Source organism: Babylonia areolata, chromosome 4 (assembly GCF_041734735.1).
Source record: "Babylonia areolata isolate BAREFJ2019XMU chromosome 4, ASM4173473v1, whole genome shotgun sequence".
Taxonomy (NCBI): domain Eukaryota; kingdom Metazoa; phylum Mollusca; class Gastropoda; order Neogastropoda; family Buccinidae; genus Babylonia; species Babylonia areolata.
Genome location: NC_134879.1, coordinates 29,372,956 through 29,387,134, shown reverse-complemented (window position 1 = coordinate 29,387,134; position 14,179 = coordinate 29,372,956). Strand labels below are relative to the sequence as shown.

Genomic DNA, 14,179 nt, shown 5'->3' with positions numbered 1-14,179 from the left:
TATGAATTTGTTCTCTCTTTGGTTCTTTTCTGTCCACTTCATTACCACCCCCCTTCCATCTTCTGCCCCATCCCTCCCCCTCCATCTCCTGCCCCATTCCTCCAATCCCCACCCCCCTCATACACACCAATACTTTCACAAGGTTAACCCTTTGAGCCTTGACCACTGCTCTACTGGTGGTAGAGAAAAATGACATAATGCCTAGCCACCGGTTGAGCGGTGCGTAAACACTTGTGTCGTGTTTTGCTATTGGTTGACTTATATTGAAGAGCCAATCAGAAAAAACGTAATATTCTGACGTCAGCGAATGTAGTACCAACATGGCCGCGCCTTTTCACTGTGTTTTGTGCATGTGCTTTGGATAAAAAAGATCAATTTCAATATAAGTCAACCAATAGCAAAACACGACACAAGTGTTCACGCACCACTCAACCAGTGGCTAGGCATTATGTCATTTTTCTCTACCACCGGTAAAGCGGTGGTCAGGGCACTCTTTTTATATCTGCCGTGACACATTAAATACCAATTATTTGCAAAATTTGGCTCAGGAGCTCAGGCAGAAGGGTTAAAATTGATCAGGAACTCAGGGCTCAAAGGGTTAAAGGTCCCATAGCCTTTCACAGCCAATGGTGCAGTGAATTCATATCTACCGTGTTGAGGACTCGGCAAAAGAAGGCAAAGGGCCCAATCCTCTCCTTCTGCCGTTTTAACCTTCCAAGCTGTGGAGACAGGTACCCATTCACACAGTGGAGTGACAAAAATCAGAGTAAAAGTGCCTTTTCCAAGGAAGCACAATGCCAGGCAAAAACGTCAGGGGCCTTGAACCCTGATCACTGGTGAACGCTGGATAAGAAGTCCCAACGCCTGACCGGTTCAACCACGGAACCTCCAATACTGTCACTGCCTCCTCTAAAACCACGCTGGTGATAGTCAACGTTTGTGCCCCACAGACAACAGCACAGGCTTGACAGCCCTGATAACCAGAGCCATCGCCTCCAGGCCCTTGAAACCTTTGTCCCCTCCACCCCCGTATACGCCCCTCACTCCTTCTCTCCACTCATTCACACCAGCACTTTCACTGCCTCTGCTAAACCACACACACTCACTAGTCTATGATAGTCAATTCCTGTGCCCCACAGACATGAGCACAGGTATGACAGCACTGACAACCAGCTTCATATTCTGGAACCCATCGTCCACTTCTCCCCACCCCCCTCACTACATTCTTTTCACTTATTCATACCAGCACTTTCACTGCTTCTGCTAAACCACACACACTCACCAGTCTATGATGGTCAATTCTTGTGCCCCACAGACATGAGCACAGGTATGACAGCAATGACAACCAATGCAACCAGCTTCATATTTTTTTTAATCTTCATCCACTTCACCCCACCCCCACCCCCTCAACCACATTCTTTTCACTCATTCACACCAGCACTTCCCCTGTCTCGGCTGAACGATCAACCTTATGTCCACTTCACCCCACCCCCACCCCCTCACCACACTTTTCACTCATTCACACCAGCACTTCCCCTGTCTCGGCTGAACGATCAACCCTATGTCCACTTCACCCCACCCTCTCAACCACATTCTTTTCACTCATTCACACCAGCACTTCCCCTGTCTCGGATGAACGATCAACCCTATGTCCACTTCACCCCACCCTCTCAACCACACTCTTTTCACTCATTCACACCAGCACTTCCCCTGTCTCGGATGAACGATCAACCTTATGTCCACTTCACCCCACCCTCTCAACCACACTCTTTTCACTCATTCACACCAGCACTTCCCCTGTCTCGGATGAACGATCAACCCTATGTCCACTTCTCCCCACCCCCACCCCCTCAACCACATTCTTTTCACTCATTCACACCAGCACTTCCCCTGTCTCGGCTGAACGATCAACCCTATGTCCACTTCTCCCCACCCCCTCACCACACTCTTTTCACTCATTCACACCAGCATTTCTCCACCGCCTCAGCAAAACCATCCACCTTATGTCCACTTCTCCCAGTCCCCAACCCCTCATCGCATTCTCTCCACTCATTCAGACCGATACTTCCCCACTGCCACAGCTGAACAATCAATCACCAGTCTATGACGGGTCAATGCTTGTGCCCGACAGACAAGAGCACAGGTATGACAGAACAGACAACCAGAACCATCAGCTTCATACTGTTGAACCCCATCTCCACTTCTCCCCACCCCCACCCTTTCACCACAATTTTCTCGCTCATTCAGACAAGCACTTCCACGATCAATCACCAGTTCAGTCACCGGGTCAATGCTTGTGCCCAACAGACAGCAGCACAGGCACCACAGCGTCAATGACCAGCGCCATCAGCTCCATATTCTTGAAGCCTTTGTCCCCTCCTCCCCCATATCCTCCCTCACGCATTCTCTCCACTCATTCACACCAGCACTTTCACTGCCTCTGCTAAACCTCTCACACTCACCACAGTCTATAATGGTCAATTATTGTGCCCCACAGACAAGAGCATAGGCATGACAGCACCATTAATCAGAGCAATCAGCTCCACGTTCTTGAAACATTTGTCCCCTCCTCCCCCATAATCCCCCTCACACTTTCTCTCCACTCATTCAGACCCCACTGCCACACCTAAACAACCAATCAACAGTCCATGACGGTCAATGCTTGCGCCCCACTGACAATAGCAAAGGTATGTATGACAGCACTAATCAGAGCCATCAGCTCCATATTGTTGAACCAAATCTCCCCTTCTCCCCACCCCCACCCTTTCACCACAATTTTCTCACTCATTCAGACAAGCACTTCCATGATCTGTCACCGGTTCAGTCACTGGGTCAATGCTTGTGCCCAACAGACAGCAGCACAGGCACCACAGCGCCGATAACCAGCGCCATCAGCTCCACGTTCTTGAAGCCCTTGGTCTCCCTGATGACCACGGTGCCGTCACCCATGGTGTGGCGGTGCTGGACGGTGGCGATCTCCGGCAGCACGTGCACTGTGGCCACGTAGAGGAAGGTGCCGGCGCTGAACAGCATGGCGATGCCTGTCATGTGCATGTCCGACAGCGACTCCGTGCTGGTCTGAAAGAACAGGGTTTTCTGTTTTAGTTTCCAGTCAGTGCTGGTCAAAAAGAACCGGTTTTCAGTTTTAGTTTTCAGTCTATGTTGGCCTGAAAAAACAGGTTTTCAGTTTTAGTTTTAAGTCCATGCTGGTCTGAAAGAACAGGTTTTCAGTTTTAGAGTCTTTAAGTTTCAGTTTCAATGACATCATGTGTATGTCCAACAGGCAACAGCGACTCCCTGCTGGTCTGAAAGAACTGGTTTCCAGTTTTAGTTTGTTTTAGTTTCAGTTTCAATGACGTCATGTGCATGTCTGACAGCGACTCTGTGCTGGTCTGAAAGAATAGGGTTTCAGTTTTAATTTTCAGTCTGAGCTGATCTGAAAGAACAGGTTTCAGTTTTTCTTCTTTTTTTCAGTTTGTTTTTAGTTTCGGTTTCAAGTTTCAATGACATGTCAGTCAAAATACTAAGTCCATATTCGCTACACCACATTTGCCATGTCAAAAAAAAAAAAAAAAAAAAAAAAAAAATCAATTAAGTAATTAAAAATAAAAATCACAAAAAGAGGAGAAACAAACATGAAAAAACAAAACAGTGTGAGCATATGATGACATGTCATGTGTCACTGTGTTACTCAGTCAGCTTGGAAATAAGCTTTTATTTTTGATTTACTGAGAGAGAGAGAGGAACTGAAGGGAAGGAGGGGGAGAGGGAAAGAAAGACATGGAAGAGAAAGGAGAAGGAGTGAGAGAGAGAGAGACACAGAGAGAGAGAGAGAGACAGAGAGAGAAAGAGAGACAGACATACATACAAAGAAAGATTAAGAGAGAGACAGGCAGAGAATGAGAGACAGACAAAGCAGAGGCTGAGAGACAGACAAAGAAGAGGCTGACAGAGAGACAAAGGCAGACCGAGACAAAGGAAAAGTGCATGAAATACTGCCACAGTTCCAGTTTGTTGAAGGTAAATAGGTCTTGCCACTACTGTAAACTGAGATCCCAAACTGTCTTGTCATGCTGTGAAATCACCTGTGGTGTACCAGACCACTTGTAATGAACTGGACAATGACCACACCTCACTACAAGGTTAAATCTTTCATTTTCTTATCATCATTACAACCAATCTAAATGATATCCATGACAAACCATTTACCATTAAGACAGTACCATACTTAAAAATTAGTTTAAAGAAAACAAACCCTTGTGTGATAGATCTACAAAAATGGAAATTTCAGCGTACACTCAATCCATCAATGATCAAGCATGCTTACAAAGCAGTCATGTTGCAATTTCACTTAAAAAAAAAAACAAATAAAATCAATACAAAGGCAAGCCATTCAACATAGAAACAAACCAATGGATGAATACACACAAAAACACGCACAGACCCATTAACACAAGTACGCAGACTCCACATGTATGTGACATGTAAATACACAAGCACACACACACAAGCAAACACACACACACACACAGAGAAAAGACAGTCCCTCCTCACTCCCCCATCATTTCCCTCTCCCCCATCTCACTCCACTTCCCTTTTGTTTCCCTGCGTGCACCCCTCTTCTTCTGCCCATGCTCTCCGTTCCATCTCCATCCCCTGCCTCCCTCCCCACACCCCCCCCCCACCAACCCCCCCCCCCCCCATGCCCCCCCCAAAAAAAACCCACAAAAAGTAACTAACCTGACTCAAGCCGAAGTAGGTAACAACAGTTAGAACTGGAGCAGCCAGGGAAAACACCAACAAATGAGTGCGTATTCTGGAACGCTCCAAGTTCTCATGTAGTAAAAAGGACACCAGGCCAAAGGCTGCTGGAGCCTGGAACAGAATATATAACAAAAGATAATAATAATAATGGTATTTATATAGCGCTGAATCTTGTGCAGAGACAAATCAAAGCACTTTTGCACCAGTCATTCACACACATGCATAACTCTAAAACTGTAGAAACTAAAGACAAGGAAGAGGCAGGCAAAGGAGGCTATTTTGGGAAGAGGTGGGTTTTAATGCCAAACTTGAAAGAGCTGAGTGTGGAGACTTGACGAAGCGAAAGAGGAAGTTCATTCCAATTGCAAGGTCCAGAGGCAGAGAAAGAACGGCGCCCAACAGTTGAGTGTTTGAATCTGGATATGCGTAAACAGAGTGGATCCGAAGCCGATCGTAGTGAGCGAGATGGAGTGTAGAGGTGAAGGCAGCCGCAGAGATAGGAAGGGGCAGTAATAATAATAATAATCGTCATCATCATCATTAAAACAAAGATTATAATAATGGTAATAATGACTGTCACATCAATAATAATAATAATAATCACAATAATAAAAAAAAAACAATAATAACAATGGTGACTGATGATGAAAAAGATGATGATAATGATAAGATGGTAGTGATGGGAAAGACGATAATAACAATGGCACTGAAAAAATCGGATGATAAGTATAGCAAAACAACAATGATGATGCAGCATTTAAAAAAAAGAAGAAAAAAAAGATTGCTATTAGTATTACACATAATGATATTTGCTTTTATAAAGCACTTTTTTTTTTTACTGACCATCACTTTCACATGCATATAGTCTTGTCTAAATATTTCCTGCTCACCTATCATTTCAACACACCAACACACAAACACACACGCACACCAAATACACAAATCAAACACACACACACACACACGTACACACACACACACACACATATGGACACCCTTAATACCCATCGCACCAACCAAAATTCCTTTCTCCCTGCATCGACAGTCAATCATGAAAATTTTAGCAAGCATTTAACAAACTCAAGAACACAGCTGCCTGGAGAACTTTAAGACCAGTGAAGATGGGACACTGGTCGTTCAGCAGACTGAACGGGGAAAGGCAAGGCAGGACAAGGGAGAGCAAGCAAAGGGAGATTATAAGACAGGGAAGGGTCAGACAAAACAAAGCAGTGTAGTGTTGTGTGAAGAAATTTGCAAGATGTGATGATGCCCTCCACTGCAGAAGGGGATGCTAAATCAGCCAGATTGCATGACAACTCTATTAATCATTGTTGCTATAAACATCCCATCTGACCACATAGAGCCATATCAAGACTGAAAACACTGTGAATAATGATTCTGTAGAACGTGAAACAAAAAAAAAAAAAAAAAAAAAAAAAAAAAGTATCAGCAATACAAGAGAACAAAGACAGATGATAGAATGAAAAGGAAAAAAGTCAGAAACAAAGAAAACAGTAGAACAGAGAAATTTTCTAGCACAGAGGATACTGTTCATATTGAAAGAGTCCCTGGTATCCCACAGGGGATGCTTCCATGACAAAATAGTCATTAACTGTCATCGACAGAGAGTTCAGCAGCTTTATGTACTGCACCACAGAACTGTTTAGCAACTGTGCAAAGGTTCTTCTCTGGTCAGTGGCGTAATGGTGACCTGACACTGGTAATTAACTCCCTATGGACTCCTGGCACTGGAACTGCGAAAGAATGACCTAGAGTGCACTAAGCTGATCAATGCGATATTTTGGTTCGAGTGCAGTAAGAATGATGCCAGAGGGTATGAGCAGCAAGAAAAAGAAAAGAAATAAAAAAAGGAAAAAAAAAGAAAAAGAAAAAAAGGGGAACACGTTACCTTATGAAGCATAATGGCGAGGAAGACAATTGTAGTGATGTGAGTCTCTGACATGGTGATGGCAGCTCCCATGGCAACACCGTCCGCTGAAATCAGCAGAACACTGGATGTATAAACTTGATGATATACTTACTGCTTAATGTGACACTGCCATGTATATAAAATTTGTCTGCATCATAAAAAAATCTAGCAATTAATGAAAAGATGAGAAATGAATAAAAACATATGTAACACGTGTGGGGAAACATTTACTATGAAAACAACATTTACTATGAAAACAACAGCTTTTATGGTTGTTCAACACTTACTGGAAATGCAGTGTCTACATACAAATATATGCAATTCAAGAATTCACCTGATTTGGTATGAGTTTCACGAGTCACAGAAAGTTAGGCAACAAACATGATTACATATAGGTTTCAAAATGGGTTTTTCAACTGGGATTTTTCACTTCTTTCCAAACCGTATATTTTCAAGAACAAAATCTAATACAGGTAAAGTTATCATTAATGTTCATAGAATGTTTTATTATTTGTTAAAAGGTGCAGGAAACTCTCCAATAAGGTTGTCGAGAGGTATCATTCCTGAATAATAATTACAAAAATATCAGTATGACATGGTATCTTTGCTCAACTACTTTGGGCTTTGCAATAATATATGCATAAAAAATATTATCTTCTTCATTGCAAAATAGGCCTCCTGTATTAACACAATTGAAAAAAAAATTGAAACAACAATAGTATGTAAACTGTTGAACAATTCATTCCATCTCAAATGTAAGGATAATCTGAATTTCTCTGCTTACATGGATTAAGACACACAGACACAAATAATCCAAGACAAAGCAATACAAAACAGCCAGGTCAAAACATGACACATATAAAACATCCAGAGGTACATATGTTTTTCCTGTAATTCTATGTTGATCAATTGATGATTCATTTAAACTCACATTTCAATAATATTTGACACACGGTCAGACTTGACTATGCCTAAAAGTTAAGGCAGCGGCCACTTCTGATGCACAGGTTACACCCTGCATTTCACATGACTGCATTTCAGATAATCTGAGAGAACAAGGAATCAGATGTACCTTGCACACTGTAGTGCCTGTCGCTCCCAGCAACTGTACCATCAGAACATAAATCTAACACTGCTTACCTGCTGCATGTACCACCAGACCCACAGTGGCCGTCATTTTGTTCTTGCCGCTTGTTCCGGACATGGAGGCAAACTCGGCGTCACCTGGAAAGACACAACATCAAGTTGATAATCACTTTCTCCCTCTCTCTGAAATGAACATTTGACAATAATTTTTTTTCTACTATTTTTTAAATTTTATTTGTTTATGTTATCTGGGTTAAAAGAATTAGTAAGGGAGGTGTAAGAAAAAGAATGACATGATAGTAGAGATCCCAAGCTGTTCTTACCTATTTCCACATTTCCATAACAAACAAATAAATAAGCAAATAAACATATTAAATAGATAACACATACATTTTTCTTGCCACCTCAACAATTTTGTAGAACCCTCCTTCCCCTGTGAAAACATACATTTGTCTGTTTTTACAAATAATGTATATCTATCAAATGTTTCTTCTTTTTCCTCTACTTTCCAGTTGCCACGGTATACTGTCAGGTTTGTTGCAGTGGCAAACTCTGCAGACCGTCACAAGGCCCATGCCTGAACCCACAGTTTTTTTCCTCAAGGTACATGCATTTGCACTGTTACACGTTACCTGGAGAACTGTGCGAATGCATACTGCCTCCCATCTGATCGACTATCAGCATGAAGATGAAGCCAGCCACCAGACTGACACCAATGACCGAGTGCTCCACCTCCATGTCATGGTGCTTGGAGTGATGGTGATCATGGACCATCTCCGCCATGCGCTGGGTGTCCGCAATCTGGTCATCAGATCTTATGGCGACGTTCAGTGGCGCTTCGTCTTGAAGTTCCTCATCATGACCTGAGGTCATATTTTGCACGCAGCAAAATTAAGTCAGTTATCTGTATGCATGATTGATGTAATGTGCAGGTGAAGAGAGCTTATGATTAACTGATGTTGAAAATAAGTATCTTCAATAAGTATTTTAAGAAATTACTCAGGTAAGTTAGATCTTAAAAACAAGATCATTCAGAACAGAGATATCTTTCGATCATAATTTATACACACACTGATTATTATGTCAATAACCATTGGATATCGAATTGTATCCATAAATGTAGAAACAGCATGGAACAAATGTCAATCTATTTTCTTCTACTGCTTTTAATCCCTGGAGAAAAAAATAAAATGTTAATCAATAATTGTCATTATAACTGACAACATGGGCATGCTCAGAATTTAAATTATTCATAAAATGTTCTAAAGCAGGAAGTAATCATGAACTCTACAGCTTTGGTGTAAAAAAAACCCCCAAAAAACAACAACAAATATAAATGAAAGAAATATAAAATTACTAGTAATCCAAACACACAAATATTTGTGAGATACAGTGTCATAATTTTACCTAGGTTTAGAATACCAAACTATTCAACAAAATTATGAGATTCCTGCATTGCCATAAAACAAAACAAACCAACAAAAATCAAAATATCATGAAGGCAATAGTTTTCATTACAACATTCAATTAGGATAAATCATATAAATATAACTTTTGATTTAACATTTTGTGATTACAACATTCAGTTTAGATATGATAAGAAAAACTTTATTATCACAAATTAGAGAAATTTGGTCAAGACTCAAGTGCATTATCAAAACATAGACAAGTAAACAACATAGAGACCATAATTGCAAACAAAAACAGAAAAAAACAGCTATCAAAAAAAAAGGAGAAAAATACAACCAAGACACAAATGTAATACTAATAATATCCCAAACACCGTTTCATACATGCATTCCACACATTGCAGGTAATATACTAAACGTAAAAGCAGCAGAAATTAATGAACATTGTTTTGAATATAATTATGAGCATAACATACTATACTGCACATTTATTATGAATCTTTAAGATAAGATTAGATAAAAACAACTTTATTATCATCTCATAAAGAGAAATTGCATCAGGTGCAGCAAAACACAACCTGACAATCAGCCAACACACACACACACACACACACACACGCACGCATGCACGCACACAAACACACTTACACACAATTGTAAACAAAATCAACTGTTATACATTGCGTAAAATGGGACATGTCTTTGATGCTGACTATTCCATGCAGTCCATAAAAATAAAAATAAAAAAACCACCAGGATATGTTTCTGATGCTGACCATTTCATGCAGTTTCTAAAAAAAATATCTTAAAAAGTTAACACAATCAATCAGTTAGGATAATCATAAGACATGTAAAGTTCTCACCACCTGAGCTGTACATGGCATGGACCCCCTCAGGGATGATGACAGCCAGTGCTGTACCCACCAGCAGCCCTGCTCCCAGCACTGTGATCAGTTTCAGTTTCTCCTGGAACCATCCAAGCCAAAGGCTGTCAGTCTAACTTCAGTCACATCACCCTCATCATATAATTATCATCAGTAAGTCTGTATTCTAATTAACGAACAGTTTCTACATAACCGAAGCATTTCATTCCTTACTCTATATACGATTTGAATCCATATATCTTTTTTTTTTTTCCGTGCTTGTGTGTGAGTGTGTGTGTGGACCATGTGTTTGTGTGTGTGTGTGTGTGTGTGTGTGGACCAAGTGTGTGTGTGTGTGTGTGTGTGGACCATGTGTTTGTGTGTGTGTGTGTGTGTGTGTGTGTGTGTGTTTTGTGTGTGTCTGATGTGTTACTGTAAAAGGCTTTCTGAGATGTTTAAAAGAGCAATTGATATAAATGTACCACTATTATCATAATTCATACCTTTCTCCCAAATGTCAGCTTTTTTCATTAAATTAAAAAATTGTCATCTGACACCATGCACTCATTCTCCCTGGTTCTTATCACAGAATGAGAATCAGCAAGATAACCAGCAGTCAACTTTCTTCAAAGTCAGTCATATATCAACTTCATCACTCTCAGTCACAACATGCATACACATGGAATCTGGGAATGTATGCACAGTGCATTGTAAATGTACCTCTAGCATTGCAGGCCCTTGCCCAGTCACTGGGAATGCCCTTTGTTGCAAGGATTTTTTCTTTATAAGTTTTGAAACATTAAAAATTGTTTTATTTTTCACCATTAATTAAAAATTCTTAATTTGTGTGCCCATGTTTTTGTTATCAATCTTGCAGTGTTCTTGTGTATGTGTGCACATAAATGATTGTGTGCATATGCACGTGTGTGTGTACTGTGCAATTCCTGCACTGGTCATTTCTGGAGTATGTGGATGCATGCGTGCATGTATGTGCTATATATAGTTTTATATATGTGCGTGTCTCTGTGTGTTTGTTTGTGTGTGTGTGTGTGTGTGTGTGTGTGTTTGATAAAAAGAGAAACAGGGGCAGACAGAGAATGCGAGGCAGATAAGGCATACTTATCAAGTGTAAGAAAAAAAAACCCTCAAGATTCAAGAATGAGAGAAAGGGGTGGCGAAACTGTACAACAGCCTTCAGGGCTTGAACCAAAAAGCCGTGCCTTTTTCTGTTCTTTTTAATTTTAGCATCTTTAATCATCACGACTTTATCCGCTCTGTCAAAACCACACTGTGTGTCCACGGTGTCACTAAAACTCGAAAAAGACGCGAAAAGACACGAAAAGACGCGAAAAGACACGAAAAGACATATGAAAAAAATGTGAAAACGCGAAAAGACATCCGAAAAGAATGTGAAAATGCGAAAAGACAGACTAGATATTCCAGGACTTTTCATGTCTTTTCACATTCTTTTCCGGTGTATTTTCGTGTCTTTTCGCGTCTTTTCGCATTTTTTGCCGCGTTGGTGTTGTTGTACGTGTGGGGTCTTGATCTACCATGATGCAACACTTCATTGTTTTCCCGGTGACTCAGTAAAATGAAACAAAATATGCCAACGTGCACCGTTTACCTCGGACAATTTAAATGTCAGTGGAATGGCACCAGCTAAGTAGCATCCCACCAGCATGGCAAGAGACAGAGAGATGAGCGTCCAAATATCGTCCATGTTCGGCTTCTTTTCTCGTCTACAAATCCACGTCTCAGCCTTCTGCGGCCTTGAAACTAAAAACTTCCGGTTATTTCTTTAAGGTCGGAGGTCATGACTACCTCTCGTCATGACCCTCCCCCTCCCCCCACCATATCTCTTCCTCTCTGTCTGTCTGTCTGTCTCTGTCTGAGACTAGCCTGTTGTTGAAAGAAGAAAAAGAAGAACTGAGACACACACACACACACACACACACACACACACACACACACAGGTTGATGGTGATTGCATTCTGTGTGTGTGTGTGTGTGTGTAAAAGTTCTATGAATATTTTGTGTCGTTTATAATGCAGCTGAAGAAAACGACTCGGAAACCCACAGTGTTTTGTTGACAGCCCTGTTCTACATGATTTGAGGAGAAAACTGATTGAGCCTAAGCACCATCAAAACCCATGTCTTTTTAGATTCAGTTTACTTATGGCATCTAGAAATGAAAAGGCCTTGATTAACATGGCTCTGTTTGGTTGCAAAGCACTGAGGATGTCACAGTTGTATATTAGTACAACTTGAGTTACGGATGTATTAATTAATCATATTGTGTTACTGATGTTTGTATCATTGTACTACTCAGTCGTTTATTTACATGTGTTACTGATGTAGTTGCGCTCATGTTATTGATATTGTTTGTTTACGATAATGTAAATCCCCATTTAGACAGGGTTATGGCCTAATCCGGCTGAATAAAACATCAGTTCGCATTCGCACGGCATTCTCTCCGGCTGCCGGTGTGTGTGTGTGTGTGTGTGTGTACGCGCGCACGTCTACAACCACTAACACCACGTAATTAGAACCCCTTCAGTGCCAGGTGGAAAATGGTAGAAGGCGGTGTTTCAGGTCATAAAACATTATCCAAAACAATAAGTCTAAAACTGAGAAAATGGTCTAGTGGTGATATACCACTCTAGATAAACTGTGTGAATTTTCAGACTTCCAGAGCTATTTCCCTTTTTTTTCAGTGACGTTATTATGCACATACGTAATACTGACGTTTATGGCAGTCGATCGTTCCCCGGCCGGTTCCACATCTCCACCCCATCCGGCCTCCACACCTCGCCTTTGCTGGGCTGACGTCAAGTCCATCCTCCTGCATGGGGCTCTTGGGGACGTGGCTGAGCTGCAACAAGTGTCTCAGTTACAGCTCTCCAGCCATAAGTTGGTTCCAGCGTTGTTGCCCCCGTGCACACACACCCCCCCCCTCCAACCCCCACCCCTACCCACTGCATCCCACCCTCTTGATTGAACCACCGTGGACACCTTGCGTTGACAATGAAAGCACGGTTTCCATTCTCGATCTTAATTAACCCGTTTGACCAGGGTAATTTCAAGTTCAGGTCGTGCGTCGATGGACAGAGTGATAGTGCGTCGATGACTGATCTGCTGGAGACAGAGGTGGTTCTAGTGTGTGTGTGTGCGTGTGTGTGTCACAGTGTGTGTGTGTGTGTGCGCGCGCCAGTGCGTGTGTGTGTGTGTGTGAGAGAGAGAGAGAGTACACCTACAGGCACACGTGAATCACTATTCGGCGCATTATGTGCTTTTTTTTTTTTTCTTCATTTTTCACCATGGCTCCGGATCACATATTTACACTTTCATTTTTGCGCGCGAGTGTGTGTGTGAGTGGGTGTGTGTGCACGCGCGCGCCGTATATGAGTGTGTGTGTGTGTGTGTGTGTGTGTGTGTGTGTGTGACAATGTGTGTGTGTCACAGTGTGTGTGTGTGTGTGTGTGTGTGTGTGCCACAGTGTGTGTGTCAATGTGTATCCGGCAGTGGCAGTGTGTGTGTGTGTGTGTGTGCATGCACTATGTGTGTGTGTGACCTTTTTCATAACTGTATAACACACAGGCCTATAACATTATATTTACCGTTCATGAGTGGTCTATTTCTGTGTCATATGCTGGCCATAATGTATACTACGGTTCTGGCACTGTAGCGGCCGGGCGCCATGGTGCACATTTTGGGAAATTGTTTGAAAGGAATCCTCCCTTCACCCATGCATGTAACACACACTGTTCCATTTGTTTGGATGTTCTGAGTGAGACTTAACACATGATAACTTTGGAACGAACAGTGACGTAATCAATAACCATCCGATGACGTATTTATTCCGCTACAGTCAGCTTTGGCATATTCACTACGTGAGCAATATGAAATAACAATTAGTTGTTACTAAGCAAGGATGGGCATATAATCACGATAAGATTCATAACACATTACTGATTAATCAATATCTACTTCACCAGCGCCAAAAGGGTGTACCCAACAGCCCACTATGAATCGATTCACAACCGGCTTTGTGACTCCACCTTCATTACTTTATTATTACTGTTAGCCCAGTGGCATCCATTCGTCAAATCGACGGCTGCAGACTG

The 14,179-nt window shown here is 41.7% G+C and overlaps 1 protein-coding gene across 1 annotated transcript; it reads right to left on the bottom strand.

The window, feature by feature from the left end:
- Nucleotides 1-1,958: 1,958 nt before the first annotated feature.
- On the bottom strand, nt 1,959-11,803 carry LOC143281643 (zinc transporter ZIP9-like). Its single transcript, XM_076586892.1, has 7 exons — nt 11,680-11,803; nt 10,053-10,155; nt 8,413-8,643; nt 7,835-7,918; nt 6,674-6,759; nt 4,741-4,875; nt 1,959-3,078 (listed from the first exon to the last, which is right to left on the bottom strand). Exons 1-7 carry the CDS (start codon nt 11,773-11,775, stop codon nt 2,833-2,835), a joined length of 981 nt encoding a protein of 326 aa, XP_076443007.1. The 5' UTR covers nt 11,776-11,803; the 3' UTR covers nt 1,959-2,832.
- Nucleotides 11,804-14,179: the final 2,376 nt, after the last annotated feature.

What these genes read in the sequence shown, in the direction of transcription:
- LOC143281643 (XM_076586892.1), bottom strand. Translation starts at nt 11,775, where the DNA reads ATGGACGATATTTGGACGCTCATCTCTCTGTCTCTTGCCATGCTGGTG. An exon ending in TCTGGTGGTACATGCAGCAG is followed by an intron (nt 6,760 to 7,834) that starts GTAAGCAGTGTT and finishes TGCTGATTTCAG; the next exon opens with CGGACGGTGTTGCCATGGGA. An exon ending in TCGCCATTATGCTTCATAAG is followed by an intron (nt 4,876 to 6,673) that starts GTAACGTGTTCC and finishes ATTCTGTTCCAG; the next exon opens with GCTCCAGCAGCCTTTGGCCT.